Source organism: Drosophila ficusphila, unplaced genomic scaffold (assembly GCF_018152265.1).
Source record: "Drosophila ficusphila isolate 14025-0441.05 unplaced genomic scaffold, ASM1815226v1 contig_197, whole genome shotgun sequence".
NCBI lineage: Eukaryota > Metazoa > Arthropoda > Insecta > Diptera > Drosophilidae > Drosophila > Drosophila ficusphila.
In genome coordinates, this window is record NW_025064091.1 from 5,720,081 (window position 1) to 5,741,569 (window position 21,489).

General features: G+C 40.6%; 3 protein-coding genes across 8 annotated transcripts in view; 2 read left to right on the top strand and 1 right to left on the bottom strand.

Moving 5' to 3' along the window:
- LOC108097495 overlaps window positions 1–4,712 on the top strand; it is a 41,510-nt gene extending 36,798 nt beyond the window's left edge. The window contains exon 4 of the mRNA XM_017199801.2: window positions 540–4,712. Coding sequence (XP_017055290.1) covers window positions 540–2,374 — 1,835 coding nt within the window. The 3' untranslated portion in view covers window positions 2,375–4,712. The remainder of the gene's footprint in view (window positions 1–539) is intronic.
- Window positions 1–21,489, bottom strand: part of LOC108097501 (protein yippee-like) — a 105,463-nt gene that overhangs the window by 81,349 nt on the left and 2,625 nt on the right. For 3 of the 6 annotated variants that reach the window (XR_001771787.2, XR_001771786.2, XR_001771788.2), the window contains exon 2: window positions 19,491–19,803. Coding sequence is in view for 3 of the 6 variants with exons in the window: in XM_017199810.2 (XP_017055299.1) it covers window positions 18,572–18,916 (345 nt within the window). In the remaining 3 variants the exon portion in view is untranslated. Of the gene's footprint in view, window positions 1–16,587; window positions 19,001–19,067; window positions 19,192–19,490; window positions 19,804–21,489 lie in introns of those variants that run through there. The other 3 variants (XM_017199810.2, XM_017199809.2, XM_017199812.2) reach the window with 2 other exon arrangements.
- On the top strand, window positions 15,146–16,541 carry LOC108097500. Its single transcript, XM_017199808.1, has 2 exons — window positions 15,146–15,253; window positions 15,359–16,541. The coding sequence occupies exon 2, from the start codon at window positions 15,370–15,372 to the stop codon at window positions 15,946–15,948; it is 579 nt and encodes a 192-aa protein (XP_017055297.1). The 5' UTR covers window positions 15,146–15,253; window positions 15,359–15,369; the 3' UTR covers window positions 15,949–16,541.

Consider the following 21,489-nt stretch of genomic DNA (forward strand, 5'->3'; position numbering starts at 1 on the left):
TTGCTCATTTCTCGGGAGTTCTTGCGCTTCCCTCGCTGGCACAAATCAACTTGAAATGAATTTCTGTGCGGTTCTTCGAGAGGCGAGGACGCAGAGCGGCGGTTTTGGGGATTTTGTGTGGTTTGTAAGGATTTCAGGACCCACACTGAGCTGGGTCAAGCGAAAAAGAAGGGCAAGATTAGCAACGAAAGACTTGCACACCCTGGAATAATATTCTTATACTTTAAGCTGATGAGTAGGTTTCGAATAAACGTAGTAGGATTTCCTTGAAATCGAAATAAAATTTGCTAAAGTTGTGGTTGCAGGAAATAATAGCTTGCAGAAAACTTAATAATATATGCACCACATTTAAGTTACAATTTGTAGCTATTCAATACTACCCTTAATAGACCTTCTGCGGGGCATTAGACAAGAGAAGCTCTTGTTGTCCGTTGGCCTAATAGAAATCTATTACTTCCGAGCCTTAAAAAGCGTGCCGAGACTAACAAAAATGTTCATCTGCCTTCTTCTTTTCTTTTCTTTTTTTTTGTGATTCACAGCCACCATGGGCACACCCACTGTGACCACGAGCGTCGTCCCTTCCTCGGCGTTCGAGCGTTTTAAGGCGCTGCGAAGGAGTCGCCAGCGGACGGGACACAAGAGCCACAAGAAGCGGTACAAGGACTACCTGAAGCGGCAGAAGGAGCTGGTGGTGACACCTCCGCCAGCGGAAATCCCGCAACCAGCAACCGTTTCAACGCGCCACCTGCAGAAGTTGCAAAAGGAGCGGGAGCGATCCACGCACTCGGCACCGATCTTCGCCTTGGGACTGAGACCGCAGCGACCTTTAGTGGCAACCGGGAAGCCATTCTACGAGGGTCAGGTCAACTACTACGACAATCAGCCGCCGCTGGATGTGGATCTCAAGCACCACACCGAAATGGAGCGCTTGATTGCCCACGACAATGGCAATTGGTATCGCCGCATCAGTCCAGTGTTGCGAAACGGCGTCAAGAGTGATCCGCCAGCGAAGGACCACCATCATCATCACCACCATCACAACGGAGGACACCTGGGCAATCACCACCACCACCACCATCACAATCACAACGCGGGGCACAACCACCACCATCACAGCCACCAGAAGTCGAATCATTTGCGGTCACGTCCCAGTAATCCGTATCAAAGGAAGGCTTCGGTGGCAGCACAGGCTGCACCACCACCACCACCGCCGCCCACTCCACCGCTGCCGCCGCCGAAACCACAGCTGGGTCATCAGATAACCGAACTGGAGCACCTCGAGCGATACTACGCCAAGTGGCCGCATCTAGCCAGGGTGCAATTCCAGGTTTACGATGAGCACTATCGCGAATCGCATCCCGATATTTACAGCGACTACGAGGATGACTACGAGAGTGCCGCCGAATTGGAGGAGGCACAACAGGAGCGCGGCGAGGAGGCCAATCTGCCGCCTTACATCAAGAAGTACAACAGGCGGAATAAGCAGTTGCTGAATCTGTTGGAGGGAACCCTGCCACCACCCACTAATAATCCCGGCAACTCATTGGGCAGCACCACCGAAACCGTGCGATTGGATGACGAGTATCTGAAGGAGAAGCGGCGTCGCTACCACCAGCATCAGCGATTCGAGGACTTGTTTGCCCAGCAAAAGAGTCGTTTCACCACCACAATGGCTCCACCAAAAGAGGAAGTGACATCGAAGGCGAAAGCGGAGCTACCTAAGGATAATCCAGTGACAACTACAGCGCCGCCAAGCAATCAGTTGCCCGAGGAGGATGCACCAGTTGTTTCCGGCGAGGAAGCAGATCCGGCACCCGAAACCCTGGACTTCTGGCAACGGGAAATGGCCAGCAAGGCCGGCAAGGCGGGAAATCAGGCTGGAAATTCGGCCACAACCACCTCACCGAAGCCGGCACTCTATAAGCTTCCCTCGTATCCCGCGATTGCCGGAAGTTTTCTGGGCACACCGCGCAGTCGCAGCCGGAGTGCCCAGTTCGTGGCCAATGTGGCCGGCAGAGGTCAAAGTAATTGGCCACGTTTGGAGACGGGCAACTCCACCGAAAAGCCGGCAGGCGGTGGAACCACCGAAGGTGGTGGTGGATCAAGTGCAAGTGGAGGAGGAAGCGGTGGTGGATCAGGAACAGGAGGCGGTGGCCGGGGAGATCCTTCGCCGCTGAACTCCTTTGTCTACCATCGCGTAGTAGATGGCATTGGATTGGGCGGAGCAAGTGGTTCAGCCATTTCGGGCTTCGCCGGCAGCAGTAGAGGCAAACAGTCGCGATTGCCATTCGTGGCCATCACGGATCGCCGGCTGGAGAAGTCGATGGCGGAGCGACACAAAGACTTTGAGCAGAATCACTTTCCGATGCCTTAAGCCGCGAATTTGTGCAGCAGTGGAAAAGCTGGAGAAGCTAAGTGAACAGAGGGATGAATGGTAAAAGAGAAATTTACGATGAGTTGTTAACCACGACTGGAAAAGGAAATTTCATGGAATATTAAAAAAAATCACCAAAATCAAGCACAGCAAAGTGAAACCATAAACAATGTCGCAGAGCTTCTAAAAAATATAGAATTATCAAAAATTAACATATTTTCCCCTCATTTTAATACTTTGTTTTTGAAGTGCTAGTTATTGTATATTTAAATTAGGAATTGTTTCCAAATTAATCCTATGATTTTCAAATTGCGCTGACAACTTCGGACTGATATTGCATATTATTTTGAATTCAAGATTATTTTTTATTCATATAAAAACCAGTTTGGGAACTTCAAAAAGCTAATAGTATCCAAATCTCTTTCCAAACATTTGCGAGCCACTTAAAACCGATGCCAGCCAGTTTCCAAGGGTTTTGACCCCCATTTAGGAAACACGATTGTAGAATTCCAATTTTCCCTTTCCAGCCAAGTTACCAACTCAACATCTAAACATAATTCTAGTACTATATTATAGTCGCCGCTTTCGGATGTTTTATTTTTGGTGTTTTATGTTTTACAAGAAAAGAAAAAAAAGCGAGTCAAAGGATATAGAGATAATTGTCGAAAACGATTTTTTTGTGTGGTGGATATATAAAAAGATTAACGATAAACGTTAGAAAAAATAAACGATAAAATTAAATGGAAAACCGAAAAAAACGAACAAAAATTGAAATGTAAAATTAAAGTTAAGCTAAAACCATTTTTTTGTGTATAAATAGCGAATAACACCTGTAGACACACACATACACACATATATACGAAAACAAACACACAGACACTCAAAGAGCTGTTAGAAATCAAAAAGTGATAACCGAAAAGAAAAATATTCTAATAATTTCCCTTTGTTTCGATTGGAGCCTTTAGTTTTAGAAAGCATTGCTTTTGGGTGTAGAGTAGCTGAAATTAGAAGAAATTGTTAGAAAAGCGCCTCTCCACACACACACACACACAAACATACACTGAATGCTTTCCTTTAGCCCCTTGCACGCAAAATCCATCGAAATAGGTTTCAAAATTAAAAGAAAATACATATATGAAAACACAATAAAGGAAAAACAAATTGAGCTGCAGACCACGGCAAAATGTTGCACGAAACTTAACAAATATTCAATTAGCCAGAACAAAACACGGTCAACAAGTTTTAGTGGTCAAAAGAAAAAAGCAGACGATCCGAATTCGAAAATAAAACAACATATCAAGGAAAAGAACATACAATTATAGATTTTAAAGAGTTTGCTTCGGACAGGAGGTAAAAGAAAACAATTTAATTTAGTTATGTTTACTTTGAGTAACTTTTTTAAAATAAAAAATGCAATATACTATCGAAAAATTAAATTTATTTATTCAATGTACTACACAAAACATTTCTCTTTAAGGTAATATTTAATTAAGGTATGAAACAATTTTTTTAAATGTCCTTATTTAAAATATTTGAAAAGTCTGAAGCAAAGCTAATAATCAGATTCGAAAAAAAAAGAAATAAAAGTGCAAAAACAGAAAATGTGAACCTCTGAGAAATTCCCCCAAAAATAAGTCGAAAACTTAAGAAATGAAAAATACTTTGTGTTGGAAAATGAAAGAAAAGAGAGGCAGAACGAAAAGAAAAATGCAATCCCAAAGCTTTAGCCGAATTACGAGTTTAAACAGAACACACGCACACTGACACAAAGTATGCGAGCGGAAATAAAAATTTCATAAGCAAGGCGGATAAAGGAGAGGGCAATGGCGGAGTCGAGGAGAAAGGGGAGAGAGTGCAGTGCGGTGTAATTAACATATCAAAAGCGAAACGTAGAGAGAGCAAAAAAAAAAAAAAAACTGGCAAACGCGCCAAGCAATTAAAACTAAGCGCAGTGGCAAATATATTTCTCAAACTGGATTCATAAAAAGTAATTTCATTTGACACAGAGCTTCTTTGTGGCTCAACTTGAAAATTTAAACTTTAAACTTTAAAACCTTTAAGTTTAAGGTAAGGTTAATCCTCGATTTCGATTATACGGATTCGCAGAAATGTTCGCTGTTTGTTTGTTGTACGATTTAATTGGAATTTGAGTTGAACTAAAAACAGGCAAAAAGGTTGGCAAAAGCGGGATAATGGAAAAACCTTCAAAGGTATCAGCGTATCAAAAAGGCGACACACAAAAAACACACCAACATATACATGCATACACATCTCATTATGTGGTAACATTTTAATGGAATGAAATTTAATAAAGCAACAATTTATTATTTACGCATAATCATGGACTTGTTCTTGTTTTTGTTCTTGGCATGGGAAACTCACAACAGGCAACTAAATGAAAATAAAGTATTCAGCAATTAACGCGCTTTTCCTTTAGTAATGGGTGGAAAACCTCCTCTTAAGGTTGTTATCTGAACTTGTAAGTATTATTAGCAGGGGGAATGAAAGTGTGATGAGAACTATCAAGTGGTCGTGTGGTTTAAACCAATTACTTATTAAAATTGCTGGAAATTCTACAAGATTGTAGGTGGCAGAACCACTTTAATTTGGCCTTGAGTAAACTATAGTTCTCAACCGACTTTAGTTTGCTTTATTTGCTTTTAAGCTTGGGTTCTCAACGGAATGCCATATCATATAGGTAAATTTACCATTAAAACGATCATTTATCAATCGCAACGGGCGTGCATTTAATTACTTAAACGCTTATCGAACAACATCCACGCACAAATCACCGGCAAACTGAAGCAGAAAGCCCCGACGAGAAAGAGATGGGTACAATCAAGTAGAAAGAGATGGGTATACTCGAGAAGAAAGAGACGGCTGATGCAGTGATGCATTTGTCGCTTCAGTTTTTCAATTACGTCAACGTTTTATTTCACCTGTTTTTCGTTTGTTTCGTTTTTTCGCACTCACGTGCCAGGGGTGAGAATCTGTCGGCTGATTTGCATAAAATGTTGCCGCACTCCATTGCTCTTTATTTTTGTATGTGTGTGTGAGTGTGTTGTTTTTCGTTTTTTTTTTTTTTTAGTACCCTTTACGTCGCTGCACATTTGCCAAATAATTCCAATTCAATTTGCGAATCTCTCTTTCAACTTTCAAGGCAGCTTCAGTTTCCACAAGTTTCCGCCCGGAATAAAGTTGAAATAAATGCTGTATACGGCAGCGATTCGGAGAGAGTTTCAGGCCGGGCTGGCACTTCCTTTTCCCCCGGCGGCTACAGGGTATCTTGGCGAGAATTTGAATAGACACGTAGCCGGGGACCAGACAGCCAAATGGAGACATTGCAGCAGAGGGAGTGGAGCTGCCGAAACCGCCAACTCTCAGAAAAGTCGCGTTGCAACATAGCGTTTCACTGAGAGAAAAATTAATAACAACTTGATGATAAGATACAAAAAAAAAAAACAGCAGAATAATTTAAACAATAATTTAAATTTAAAGAACACTATCTGCTGGGAAACCTCACAAAATGAATATTATTAATTAATAGTATTTGAATTTTAAAAAGGGTTATCAAACTAGTTTTTCAAGTGCATCAATGTCGCGAAAGGAGCTGGCTCAAGTTGAAGGCAAACTGCTTGCGGCGTTCTTTTGGAAGCGCTGGTTGAAAAGGGCAAGAAGGAACAGGTCGAGCGGCAGAGGTAGCGACATTTTGCCAGTCGTGCCAAGTGCAGCAGCCTTTCTTGTAACCTACGTGTGTGACCCCGTCTGTCCGCCAGTTTGTCCGTCCGTTTGTCCTTGTCGCTGCTTCAGTTTAACTCGTTCTATGTCTGCGTATGTTTATGTTGCACTGCAAGAAATTTTAAAATACGAAGGAACAAAAGTTCCAACAAAACAAAATAACAGACACAAATCAAAGTACACATTTAAAAATTTAAACCCATAACTTTTCTAATTTTTATCCGATTTACAAGTGGCATATCTCTCTGAATTGGTTATTAAAATATCTATCAAGACGCATCATTAGTTTATATTCGATTTTTTGGTCCATGTTTTCTCATTTTAGAGGGAGGCACTTCACTTAAAATAAATAATACTATAAATTACAAAAATTGTATGCAACTCCCCTCAACATAAAAGAAGTGACATTTTTTTCCTGTGCATTCCTGGTAGTTTTGGCACATCTATAGTTTTCCTCAGATTTCGTTAGCTGTTATTTTTTGCTTGCATTTTCCCCATGTGCGACAAAGTCGCATACAAAACGAAGATTGAGAACATCACGTAAACAGATTTTTGTTGTCTCAGCAACCACTTGAATTTCCCCGCATTTCCCCGCACCTTTCCGCATTTTGTTTTCCACAGTCAGGCATTTTCAATAATTAAACATTTCCGTGCGAAATGGCCGCGAGAAGTTCCCAGTACTGTAAAATCGAGCACCGCGCTTTTCACCGTTTCATTTTCCCCAAAAAGTTTTCAAATGCTATTGTTGTTGTTGTCGCTAAACCCCCAAAGGTTCAGTGTCTTGCAATCATAATTATTGTAATTATAAAAACAATAATTAAAGCACATAAGTACTATGATGTCGGTATTTTCGGTGTCGAGCGAAGGGAAAAAGGAAAATATTTAATTGAAATTTTAATAGAACCTTAAGCCGGGCACGTAGGCAAAAATGGGGATAACTGCCGTTGCCTTTGTTTGTTTTCCTTTGCCTTTCCTTTTCCTTTGTTTTTCCGTTCATTTTTTTTTTTTTTTTTTTTTTTTTTTTCTTTCTGGCCCTGTTCCTTTGGCTTCTCTTTTGGGGCCGGTGAGCAGAGTCTGAATTTTTGACAAGTTAATTAGGTTGTTTGTTGGTCCGTTCTTTCGCCCCTCACTTTTCGTGATTTTACTCCGGATTTCCCTATTTTCGAGGTATATTTTAATGTACTTGTGATAAAGTCCTTTTAATTGCTGGCAGACAACACCTTATTTTAGCTCAGACCCTCAGCTTACCTCAAACTCATCGCTTACCGGACTCGACTGTCCTCTGGTCAGCACTCACACACTAACGCTGTCACCCACACAAACACACGCACAACAACATTCACACGTACACAGCCGGGAGGCAGACAGTCAAGTTGTCAAAGTGGCAACAAAATTAAGCATACGCCATGTGGCCCTGCCGGAAGCCTCGCAAGAGAAATAGTTGGGCAAAAAAGGAAAATGAGCAGTCTGGCAGTGTGGTAAATACACAAACATAACTGGAAGTGGAAGTGGGATTTTCACCAAAGAAAAATGGTTTACAAATGGAAATCCATCACACTGAAGCACACATTTGGCACAAATTTGTGTTAATAATTTAGGCAGGTAAAAGAAGGAAAATTAAATATTAAACTTTACGCCTGGCACGTTTTACTATATTTGTAAAATATTGTACTTGTTAATTAATTTTATAATAAATAACTTTATTTGTAGTTAGATATTTTAGGGTTACTTTTTCACCAAAAGCATCCCACAGAGACTAATTGAATTAAAATGTTTTAGGGCACTTATGCTATTAAAGTTTCCATGTTAATGAACCGCAACACTTCCGATTTTCATATTCAAAATTAAATTCCCGTCATTGTCAGACAGTTTTCCGTCCTGCCAGGATATTCGCCCATCTGTTACAATGTCCCCCAAACCTTTTCTCTCCGTTGCGGTTTCAATTCTCTTTTACCAGTGACGTCCATGTGGTCCTCCCGGCAGCTTTGCCTCAAAAGGAAGGCAACAGACTGTCACGCTGTAGGAGAAGGACCTCAAACAAGACTTTTGTGGCGCTTTTTGGGAAGCAATGTAAAACCGGCAAGACTGACTTCACTGCATTTGATTTCTTTTTAATTTGCCGGGCGTCTTTTTTGGCGATATCTGCCCCCCAGAGCTTTATGTTTTCGTTATTTAGGAGCCAGACAACATTTGCATAACGCTTTGATAATTAAATGTAATTGCTTTACAGCCGGCAGGCTGGGAGATTCAAGTATCTGATTCACTTTCGGTTTGCCTTTTCGGGGAATTAATGTTCGGTACTTAAAGCAATGCCATGTTGATTTGTCAACATTCTTATCGTTTAAGATAGATACTCCATAGTACTCAGCCCCATCAAAATTAGTGCTATTTTTATGGCACATAATTACATTTGATGCTCAGTTGATGACTGCGGTTTTCGAGAGAGTTGCACGCACTCTAAACTAATTCAAAAACCAACGACATTTTCCACGCTTACATTTTTAATGACACAGCCAACGCTGCGTATACGCAATGGAATTTCAATTAAAATGTTTTTACTTGCTGAAAAGTTGCTCGGAGGGTTTAGCAGTTAATCCATTTTGATATCCGCAATCCGCTTGCTAATTAATCAACTTAAATCTATGGCTAACTAGAACTAGAGTTGGAGTCCCGCTTTTTAACCCTCCCAAGGGATTCGCTCTTTTATCGCCCTTTTGCCCCAAAGGGGAAGGCTAATTTATTAATATGTCAGGGTATAAAGAGATTGAAAGCTCTCCAGCTGAAAAAAAAAAAACTAGCTATTGAGAGAGGAGGACTGAATAAAATTGCAAGCGGAAATCTGTGCAGAAATTAAAAGAGATTTAAAGTAAATTGCAGTGGTTTAAAATAATTTGCAACTCACAATTTATTCAGGAAAATTTAACATCGCTTAAAATGCGGTTTGCAATTGTGCAATTAAAAAGTTAAGAATAAAGTCTACAGAAAATGGATTTTGATTAAAATTAGAATAAAGAAGATAAAATAGCAGGAGGTACTTAAAGAGATGAATAAAAAAACTTTATAAAACTCCGATAAAAACTGAAACCGAAGCGTGGCAGTAAGTTCGACATTTATTTAACACGTTGCGTCAACTGGTTAACATTTTTTCTGACTCCTTCCCATTTTCCATTCTACATCAGGCTAACAAACAAGTTCCGTTCGACATCGAGTAGGGGGATTTCTCATAAAGCGAATTCAAAGCGAAAAAGAGTTGAAGCCGAAACGAGGGCAGGTGGGGAGATTCGCTGGAAAAACTGGGGGGAAAGTAAGCAAGGAAAATCGGGAGGAGTGTAAGTAGAGTGAAGCGATGCTGCGGCAGCCAAAGGCAAACCGAGTTCTCGTCAGCGCTTTTCCCAACTTTTCGCCAGGGGAGCAAACACAAAAAGGCGGAAGAGAATGGCAGGGAAAAGTATGGAAAATCGAGGGGGAAGGCTGGCGAAAAGGGGGCAACTTTGCCAATTTTTCACGCCTTTACCAATGTAAATGACAGATTTTTATGCACGTTTTATGCTCTCGATGCGTACACGATTTCATTTTCAACACTTTTCGCATCACTGCCTTCTCCTTTTCTTTCCGCCTTTCCCGCCTTACCTTCTGTCAAGTAGTTCCCAGGACGAGGAAAACGAGGATAAACCAGGACGAAGTCACCGAGAAAATTGAACCAGAAATTATATTTCGATCATATTGATTACTGTGTCACACGGGTAAATCTTTGGGGAGCTTTAAATTGATTCTGATGGATTGAAAAAATTAAAAAAAAAAATGTGCTTTTAAATATATTTTCATAATCGAAAACCTAATGCAACTATTTATCTACCTTCAATACCATTCTGTAAATAGAAGGTAGGGGCGTGTAAAAGAAATGCGACTGAAAATGTAACCTTCCTTGAAGAAATGCAAACAAAAAAGGGGAGTTTCCTTCCATTAAAGCAAAGGTACCGAAAAAAGGCGAACAAGGCAAGTAATAATAATACACGAAAGTTCCATTTGCCCCTGTCATCATCACTTTTGTGGCAGCCTCAGCCTCGCACCTGCTTGCCACCGCACCCCGCCGCCGCAGAAACCCAACCTCTGACCCCTGACCCCCGACGCCCTCGTTTTAGGGTCTGCGTGTGCGTACTCCCATGAGTGAGAGCTGTGCGAATTCGGGGCTCATCTTTAAGTGTTCGCCACCGAACTTGAATTCGATGCCTTCCCTCGAGAAACCCCGGGCACAATGCAAATATCAGTGCTTCTCCACCTTTCCTCGAAAAGCATTAAAAATGCAACCACCAGACGAGCGAGAGCAGCGGGTGAAAGGATGCGAGAGGGAAGTGGGCTTTGAGCCAACATGTTGGTGATTTGTTGGCCCATAATAAATCAGGGACATAAACGGCTTATGGCCGAACACGACTACAACAATTACCAGGAATACACCAAGCAAAATAGGTTTTAAAAAGTCACAAACTGAATTATATTAATCCAAAACAGAGTCTATTCGAATACCATAAGTAATTAAATTGATTTCATTTGATTTCATTATGTGAAATTTAAAAAACCTGGTATATTTTTAGAATACAAATTCAATTTCTCAACCATGTCTTTTAAAAATGTATACGTTTTATATAACTATTGATAGCATTTAATTTTATAATTATTATTTGACCGGATTTTTGCAGTGTAAAAATAATGAAAGTAAAATATGTTTGCTAAATATCCACAGATCGGATTTTCGACATACTCGTCCATATTTATTAAAGTATTTTTCGCTTCTCTGTTTAATTAAAAATTAAGTGGAAGCTCAGACATCGGAAAAAAGAATACATACGTTTAATGATATTTAAAAGAGAAAAAATGTAGAGCTTCTTTACGGGCTGTGTGATTCGAGCGATCTATAACAGCCCAAAATACCGGGTGAAAAGTGGTCTTAAATCGGCACCAAACGGCGGATGGAAGCGTTGAAAATGAACTATGAACAATTTATGTGATTGTTTTGCCCGTCACTCCTCTATAAATCCACATATATGCGATTGTGTGCTCGGCATGGCCAATAATGCGCCGTAAGGCACGGAAGTTTACGCTCAATTTAGTTGGCAAAAAACCTACATATCTATGGGAATATATACATATACCAAATAGCTATATATATAAGCATGCATGTGCACATTTATATTGGCTTTCAGTTGCAGCAGTCAGGCAAATAAAATTCAAAAACAACAAAAATATTTATTTAGTTTCGAATTGGGTGTGAAGGGGGACCAAAGTGTGCATATCCATCACTTGCCAATATTTGCGTTCAACATTTCGAATTCAAAATGCAAGAAAAAAACAATATTGGCAAAAGATGAATAACGAAAACGAAAATGGAAATTATTTTGAAGAGGAACAGTGCATTCCAGACAGGAATCGAATGGCAAAAAGGAAGTAGGTTAATATATGCAGGAAAAATTAAAATCAGAATCAGAAAAAAATACGAAATCCTTGTAGCGATTTAAAATCTCTTAAAGTTATCACAAAAGTATGCAATCAAATAGTAGACACAAAAAAATTTCAATATAAAACTAACTGAAACCATTTTTTATTAAACAATTTTCTGTTCCTCTCAGATTTCATTCCTAATATAATTTCAGTGGTCATAAGATGTTACATAAAAGACTGATTGCCCCAGAAGTTGAAAGGTATTTCTCTTTAATTTAGTTTTTAGCACCCAGGCATATAAAGAATCTTTACGATGCATGGTAATGTGGCAAGCGATTTGGACTCCTCCCCATTTTCCTGGGGAGAGGGTCTTCTCCTCGTCCCCCGGGGTTTTTCAATTGAATTGCCCGGGAAAGCACCACCCCCTCGCCATCCCCCCCTCCCCCCTTCCACTCCCATTTCATTTCATTCCGGTTCTGTTCCGTTTCGTTTCGTTTCAGACGAGACAAATTGCTCACGCCTCGCATCATTTCACTTCCGAGCCGTTGATGGATTTGTCACTTTATGACACTTGGAGCGGGGGATTCTGGTCCTAAAAGTGGTGGTGAGGGGATCACGAGGGGCTGGCCTTTTCGGGCATACTGCCAGCCAATGTCGCAATGCGCTTTTCCCACACACTCTCGCACATACTTACGTAAATGCCGTCGCGCGTCAAGAATTTCTCAACCCCTAGGTGAAAAACACACTCTTCGATCTGACATCATAATAAGATCATAAATGAAGAAGAATCTAGGATATTAATATAAAAAAACCTAAAGCTGGGCAAAACACACCCAAGTGACTTCTACTTAAAATGATATTTAAAATATAACTAGAAACTTAAAGAAACAGTAATAAAATTATATGAAAAGCGAAACAAGTTTGAACCTTAATACCATTCCAGCTTTTGAGGCCACAAAAGTGTTTACATTAAAATGCTGTCACTCCGCAAAAGCCTTTTAAACAATTAAACAATTGTGTACGAGTATTTCCATTCGCGACAGCGGAGCGCGATCCATTGCAGTCATTTTGAGTGAAATATGCTCCAGTTCAGTAAGCCCTTAAAACTCAATTCAGAGCTTTTCGCCCCGTCGATTTTCGACCGCCAAGCCACGAATCGTTGAGGAATGCGAGAAGTGCCGGCGGAAACAAATGGGCCGGAGTCAGTTCACAAAGCCGGAGGGGCCAAAAAGCGCATCACAAGTGCCGCGGGGGCCGTGAAGGCCCCCCACCTCTTAAAAGGGGGTTTACGGGCATATCAGCGATGATTGAGCCACTGTGGCTTCTCCTTTCAGTCGGTGTGTCTGTCGGTGACTCTGACTGTGTGCCTATGTGTGTGCCTGTGTGTGTGTGTGTGTGTGTGTGTGTGTGTGTGTGTGTGTGTGTGTGTTTTGTGGACTGAAGAGCCCGTTGAATGATGGGGACAGTGCATATGACAGAAGCGACTGAATGCCACCCATGGCAACCGAAAAACGGGGGGGACACTCGTTGTCAACTAACTGCACCAAAACTGAACGCTCGGCGAGCACTGACGCGCCCATTAGACTTCTGAAGTGATGACAGGACAAGGTCCCAGCCAACTTCTGACTCGCAGTCCGACCTTTACCCACTCTTCGACTTACTTCCCCAAAAAGCACAGCTAGAAATTGGCAAAACCATCAGTGCAATAAAATATTTAAAACAGAGCAACAAGAAATTGCGGAGAAATATTTGAAAACTTTTTTTTTAAATATATAAAAAGTTCACCATTCGAAAACTATAATTTTTGTGCCTAAAAGAAGGCAACAAAAAAGTCAGTTTAAAATTAAATAGAAGCATGTACTGTGGATTTGATTACAGAACTTCTTGGCCTACAGTAAATCCTCTCTCTTAATGTTAAAAATTTTATCTTAGTGGTTTCAAAGAAAAAGCCCCTGTTTTTTACAGTAAACTGCCCGCTCTACTATTCCTTCTAGCTAACCAGTCACTCTGCTAGTCAGTCAGCCGGTTTATGTGTGTTGCGCTGACATGGTGCTGGAAAAAATGATTGGCCTGCTGCACTCCACGGATCGAGTGTGTATCTGGGTCTGGGCCTCCGTGGCAGCCATGTGCATCTGTGAGGGATCTGGGCATTTAAGCCTTTTATGTGTCGCTTTCAATATTAATTAAATGCTTACAAACCCGAAAGGGGACATGCCAAACGAAGCAAACGAGACCAGGAAATGTTTTCCTCAATCCCTCTCTCTCTCTTTCTCTCTTTCTCTCTCTGAATTTGCAAATACCCCCCTGACCTGTCTTGCATTTTCATGCAGTTTTCCCAAGCCCCTTCTTTCCCGTTGGGATTTTACTTTTTCGGACTTCGCCAGTATGGTTCCTTGTTGTTGCATCATTCATTAGTTGTTGTCTGGCCGAAAAAGTTCTTGGAAGCCAACTCCGGTCTGTAGTTTTGTATTCCTCTTCTCCTGTTTTTGTATTTTGGAACCCCCTTTTCCCACGAGGTCATGTAAATCAGAAGTTTGTTGTTGTGGTGGCATCATCAGTAGTAATGACTGTGGGCCACATTTCCATTGTTACTTTGCACTCTGTGTTAAAATTATTATGCGGGTTTAAAAGGGTAAACAAGGTATTGACCTCTTCAAAGGATTATGCATTCCCATGAGCTGTAAACTAAATAAAACGCAGATACTCACAGTGCGTATACGTAATTTATAAACTTTTTGCTTTTTTAGGAATTTTTCAATGGCATACCTTCCCTTTTGTTATATACACTTTATATAATTACTTAAAGGCGACAATTGATAAACTCATTCTGGTTTAATATTCAATTTCATTTCTATTTTGGGTCCTGCAATCAAGACATCAGAATTTCGTACTTCAACCCACTCAAACGAAAAAATGGAAAATAATGAAACTGCTGACAGCAGCACAAATGGTTTACGAGAAATATCAAACACAAGACCCTCCGCACAACCTCAAAGGAGGAATAAAAAAAGGGACTTTCCCTTCAACACCTCCAGTGGAGTTTTTGTGTTTTCGAGTGGGTGAATTGGGATCCCGAAAAAGGACAAGACAATGGCTCCCATCCCCCTCCACCTTTTTTGCCCATTCAGGTTTGGTTGGGCGTGCGACAGATACAGCCATTTCAGCTTTACAATCTCTTCAAATTAAATTGACCCACGTCAGAATAGGTTGAGGGGAAAACGAAGAAGGGTTTCCGCCGTCTAGTCTGTCCTGTTCCTCACATGTCAGTTGTTTTTCTCTGTTTTCCTTCTTCGAGTGGCAATAAAGGAAACGGAATAAATGATTAGTCGGTCATTTTTATACTCTCAATGGTTCCCGTTGATTGCAGCAAGAATGTTTATCCGATATAGATTGCCATATGTAATAATAATTGGGTGAAATAAAACTATCAAGGCAGATTTTTTTAAATTTTGAGAGGAATGGTAACTTCTAAATCACCAAAAAATTATTGTCAACATTTCTAAGGGAACCGAGGTATATGAAAACATCTAAAATCACAAAAAATGATAAACAAGTAGGCCTTTGTTTTCAGCTGTCAAAATTTCTAAGGGAACCGAGGTGTAATTAGAGCTACAGGCAGAACGAAAATCAGTTGCCTCCGAAACGGGCAGCAAGCTAGTCGCATTTCGGGTTGAATAAAAATAATTAAATTACAAGTGTAAAAACGTGAGTGAACAAATAAGTGTTATAAAAATTGAAATAAAAAAAATGAAAGCACACAAAGTCGTCTCTATACACTAATCACAAATCGCTGTGTGTGTTTCGTTGCAGGTGCCGTCGAGATGTCGGTGCTGCGCTGGATTCCCCGTGCAAATCGGGGGAATCTAAGCCAGACGACGGCGACGACGACGACAATGATGATGAAGATGATGAAGATGGGTCGACGATTTGCGAGCGGTGGCGATGGCATTCGCCTGATGGTCGGGGATCGCGAGGTGGTCGGCTACGGCATCAATGGACGGCCTTTGTACTTCGATAGCCAGGACTGTCCGTTCCCGGCGATTCGATACCGTGAAGTCACGCCGGAATTGTGCGCGATTAGGGAAAAGGAGCTGGGCGACTGGAAGAAGCTATCGCTGGAGGACAAGAAGCAGCTGTATCGACATAGCTTTTGCCAAACCTACGCCGAGTTCCAGCACTTTACGCCGGAGTGGAAGATCTGCCTGGGCGTCGCCTTGTGGCTCGTGGCCATCGGTGTCTGCATCTCGATGTCGATGAAGGCCAAGCTGTACGGCGAGCTGCCCGATACGTTCGAGGAGGACCGCCGTTCGGCCCAATTACGTCGCATTATCCATCTCCAGATGAACCCCATCACTGGAATCTCATCGAAATGGTGTTACGAGGAGAACCAGTGGAAGTAACAAATACGTTTTCAACTGATTTGCCGTAGACACGTACAGAAACGAAACATCACATCTAACTGATTGCACGCTCACCCTCTTCTCCTGTTGCCACCGAATAGAAACTACAAATGACATAAACAATCCGTTTATGATCACCTGAAAATGGGAAACACGTTGATCACATATTGCAGCATCCACATTACGATTTACAATTAGAAATAATTGTCAAATAGCCATCAATATTTAATTATGCACGCTCGTACACAAACAAAATCGATTTTGCAGAAATTGAAATTGAATTTAGTTGACGATCGTTCACATAGCCAAAGAATCATTCACTCTTGGAAACGCTAACGCCACACACCTCACAAAACCACACCGTACTCTAACTAATGAAAATGGGAAACACGTTGATCACATATTGCAGCATCCACATTACGATTTACAATTAAAAAACAATTGGTTAATTAACTATGCGCGCTCGAACACAAACAAAATGAATTTTGTAGAAATTAAATATTAATTTCCAAAATCACACCAGTTACAATATAGTACATTCACAAACTAAGTTGTGGCCCATCATTAAATATATACTCGTATAAAAAAAAATATTTGAAGTTCGTTTTAATATTCCACCCTCAAAGAAAACTGGTTTAGTTGAGCTAAAAATGCGCTTTATTGCAATCTTGAATTGAGATTTAATACATCTTAATCGGCTTCATGTCGCTGACTGTACTTTGATGTGTTTTAATGTTTTTCTTTTTTTAATGTAAAGGTGGTCTCGTTTTAGTATGTATGTATGCAAGAATGTATAGTGGCATGTATGTATATAAATACTAACATCAGTTGATTTTTCGTTTCTTGTATGAATTCCTCTTTTGTTTTCAAAATTTGTGTTTCGTTCATGGTGCATCACATGCATGGAGTACAGTAGTCAATGCCTAAATGGTCGAACAAAGCTCAAAGCTCTGACAAAACTAAGTTTTAAGTTGGAAAGATAAGATATATTTGTATATATATAGATCGAGTTTAAGTACGGCCAATTGCTTAAGAGGATATAAATAAGGACACAAATAATTTTTATCAATTTCATTGTTACTCGATGTCGAAAGGGATTTGATTTCTTTGTTTTTATTGAACTCTGTTGTTTTATTCCGTTTTATTGTTATTTTCTTTTTAATTTTAGTTTATTTTATTTTAATGCTACCACAAAATATATTCCTCAGATACATTTATGTAACTACTTAGAGAACATCATTTAACTTGAATAGTTCTTGGCAGTTATTTTTCTTGCATATATATTCATAATTCGTTTTGCTTTAAAAATATGCCCGCGATCTTTTTTTCCGTCGTTTTATATATGCTTTCCTTGCTTTCTTCAGCTTTCCATCGATTTGATTAATGTACGATATTTGCGACATAAATACGCATTTCTCTCACATACATAAATATACATATATATATATATATATATATTTATATTCTTTCTAAATTTATGCATTTCATATGCTTGTATTTTATATAATTTCTTTCATTTCCCACCCCCTTTTTCCCCCGTGCATTGGTTTACCATTCCCGAAAACCGAGTGGCATCCACAGGATGTCGACCGAACATCACCAGGACGCCATCTGGCGGCGGATATGCGCACCTTGCCACCTTTGTTTTTTGTTGTTCTTTTCGCTTTACACATTGACAAAAATTTAGTTAAGTTTTCTTGCTTTTTTCGTGTGTTTTTGTTTGTTTAAGCTAAATTGCATTAAATAATTAATTTTAATTATTTTATTAAATATATCTACTACGTTGAAAATATGTGTGTGTGTGTATGTGTTTGCGTGTCGGTGAGTGTTATCAATTTGTTTTCCTGACTTTTGATTTTGCATGTGTTTCAAATGGTTCCTGCTGCTGTTGCTGTTTTTTTTTTAGTATTGGTTGCTAAACATTTCTCTTGTTTATTGGCAGTGCAAGTTCTGTTTTGCGTGTGGCTTTTACCAGTTTTACAAATTGAAATCATCGAATTAAGGCAAGCTCCGAACAGATAGTACACATTATTGAATCAACTTGCAACGCAAAATGGTAAAAGGGAAAACGAAGTGGTTTAAATGGTAATGGTAATCGAAATGAAGGTGTGTGTGGAAATCCTAAATGGCGGCCAGCGCAGAGATCCTTCCCAAGCCCAATCAAGCTTTCTATATAATGGGTGTACCGATCGATCGTATGTGTGATGGTGTATCTGTTTGTTTCTCTTGGTTGGTTGATTGGTTGGTTGGTTGATTGGTTTTGCTTTGTTCTATAAGATACGACGATTTATGCACTATATAATAGCATATATATATTGTTGTACCCTAAAAACTCGATCCCGCTTTCGGTTCCGTTTTTCTTTCTATCTTTTTTTGTTTTTTGTTTCTGTTTTTCTCTCCCTTTTCCACATTTCCCAGACTTTTCCCAGACTTTAGCCATTTTGTAAACACTCTATGTCTGCCATTTGCTGCGTGTGTGTTGTTTTGTGTGGTGAACTCGCTGCTTTTCCCGCTGCCGCCATCGCTGATGCTGCACCTGCTGCTGCTGCTGCTATTCCTGATCCTCTTACGGGTGTGCTCCTGATTTCTGATTCCTTTATTAGCCCATAATGCTGCCAGTCATTCAGTCCCAGCCGTTCTCCTTTATCATGTGCGCCAGCTCGATGATGAACTTGCCCTCCTTGTACTTCTGGCTGGACTCGTAGGCGTGCTCATACTTCCAGCCGAGCGGTGTTTTGCAGCACTCACAATAGATGTCCGCCACCGCATGGAGGCCGGTGAGGAGCACCCGTTCCTCCGTCTGGCCGCAGGCCACGTTCACCACCGAGTTGAACAGATAGGCCGGACCCTGGCTGCCCTGGAACGACTTCGAGATGAGCTCGTCGTGGGAGGCGAGGTGGGCGCGGCAGTGAACACATGAATAGGTCCGATTCGTGGACGGCAGATAGGCCTGAAACGTCTTCACCATCGTGACACGTTGATCTCTCCTGCTTTAACGAAGATTATAGACTGTACTTGACTCGGGTTGTCTGTCCTTAAAATGGTCCTCTTTCTGCAATCAGGGATTTGTTTATGAGTCAAATGTATGCTTAACCTTAAATCAATTATGATTCTCTAACTTGAATGCAATGGTGATGAAGTAGATCGGTAAACCGTTGAAATTTTGGTCTCTACCACTCGAATTTCGCCTTTTGCTTTTTTTTCAGGAAATTATCGAATTTAATTTTGAAAAACAGGAACTCCTTCAGCTACTTGATGTTTATTTCTTCTTTTCTTGATTTTATCCAGTTTTTTAAACTGGAACCACTGAATATTCGCCTTTCTACTTTTTGGTAAAACACTTTTAACACAAATTAGGTCTATCAAAATGTACCTAAAAATTATCTTGTGATTTGATTTTGTCTCTAAAACCAAACAAAAATGTTTGAAAAGTTGCAGAATTGTATTTAATTTACCTACACCCCTTCCATGATATTTTAAATAGGTTTTTGGTGATATTTATGAGGAATTCGAATTACCAAAGTTTAATTTAAAATCCTTACCTTGACCAGGACCACAACGAATTCTTCCCGTCTCCGTTGCTCTTGGGGCGTTGTTAACTGTGCTCTTCTGCTTTCTCCACCTTTAAGTGGTCCTTATTGGGGGCGGAGGAGGCGTGGCCAGCGCAGACAACAGCAGCAACAGCAGCGGTAAAAACTGCCGCGGCTGCTGTCATTGAACGAATATTGCTGGGATTACAGTCACTTTGCTGTCTCGCCCGTCGCTTCTCCTCGTTCGTTTCTCCGTATATCTTCTGATTTCAATTCCGATTCCGATTCCGATCCACGGCTATATCAGATTTCCTGCCAAAGAAAACTGCAAGTGGAGAATGAAAGGCGAAATTAATAATGCATGTGTCTGTCTGTTATGCAAAAATACAGCAGAATTCAAGCCAAGGAAAAACAGAGCAACAAAGCAACAGAGCGAGCGTGAAAGAGAGAGGGCCGTATATCTAGCCATTTAGTTGATATGGTCGGGGGCCTTTCCATTATTGATTTCCATTTGCAATCTCCTTGCCTCCGGCGTTGGTAATTCCAGTGTGCAACCCACTCGCACACTGAAACACAGACAGCCCATGGATAATTGCCGCCCCCGAAACCAAACAAAGCGCAAAAAAAAATAAGCTAGCGAAATGCAGACCAGTTTACCAGATCAAAAGATACCCTGTGATAAGATCACAAGAGAAATCGTATAATGTAAATTACTAGGACTATGCTATTGCTTAATTTTGGTACGCCAGTAGAAATATATAAAGGGGTATAAAGGGTCATTAATATTTGGTTTGGAGTAATCAAAAATTACTCATCAATGGCTTTATATCTTCAACAAACTTATAATAAGGAATAGAATATCTGTAGGAAAACGTAGAGGGGCTTGCCTTATAGCTGGTTTTAAAGATAAAGAAAATTAAAGTGTAACAAAAATAAATATGTACGTCTCAAGTTTACTTATTGTTAAAAACAACATACCCCTGATTCAGTTGGTATGATGGATATCAAAGAGAGCGCAAAATTGCGCCTTTCGAGTTGCACATGGTTGGCGGAACTAAGCAGATTTCTGCATCTACGAGATGGATCCGAGAAACCAGAAAAGAACACTCTTCCTATTAGCGCCTTCGGGTGCTAAATGATTAATGGGCGCAGCTACGCTTTGCAGTAAACAACGAACCCAGAGTTGGGTGAGTAATACCTGATTTGGGGCTCAGGTAGGGCCCCCTATTTAAATGGGACAGATCTCGGGGCCCCATGAATGGATGCGCATGAATAATGCCAATTGGCATCTATTATTCATTCCAGATGTGCGCCGCTGTTACTTTGTTCCTTCTAACTCCTGCCAATGTTGTTAATTGTTATTCACTGACCGCACCGATGTTTACCTATTGATAAGCGAAATATAGGGGTTCTGGTATGAGGAAGTCGGACGCAGACAATGACCGATTAAACACCTACATATGTACATGTTTGTATGTGTGTACCCCAACCCTTCTTTGTGGGGAGATATTATAAGTGAGCGATAAAGTGGAGTACTGCAAATTTGCCTGACTGTTGGGGAATCTATGGATGGTATCTACACGGAAAAGACTTATTACCGGATTTGGTTATTATTTACAATAACGAATAAAATAAAAGCTCCAATATTTTATAACTCTTTATTTTACCTCTGCACTGAACTGCTGTCCTGGTTTTAACATGTTTGCAAAATTAGAGGCAAATTACACTCCCAGCCAAAAGGTAATGTATAATTAGGCCCCGCCCCCACCTCAATATTCTCCTTTATTTGGCCCCCTACGACGCTTACACTCCTTAATCCTCCACACTTCTCCACACACACACTCCTTTATCACCGTCTTTTGCTCAATCTCCGAATGCAAATTGACTGTCGACGCCGACTGCGACGCCGCGTCACTGCCTGCGCCGTTGGCTTGAACAAAGAAAATGCTAAAGGAGCGAACGGACAGAACAAAGAGCAGACCAAAGAGAGCGGGGTGAGAAGGACAGTGCA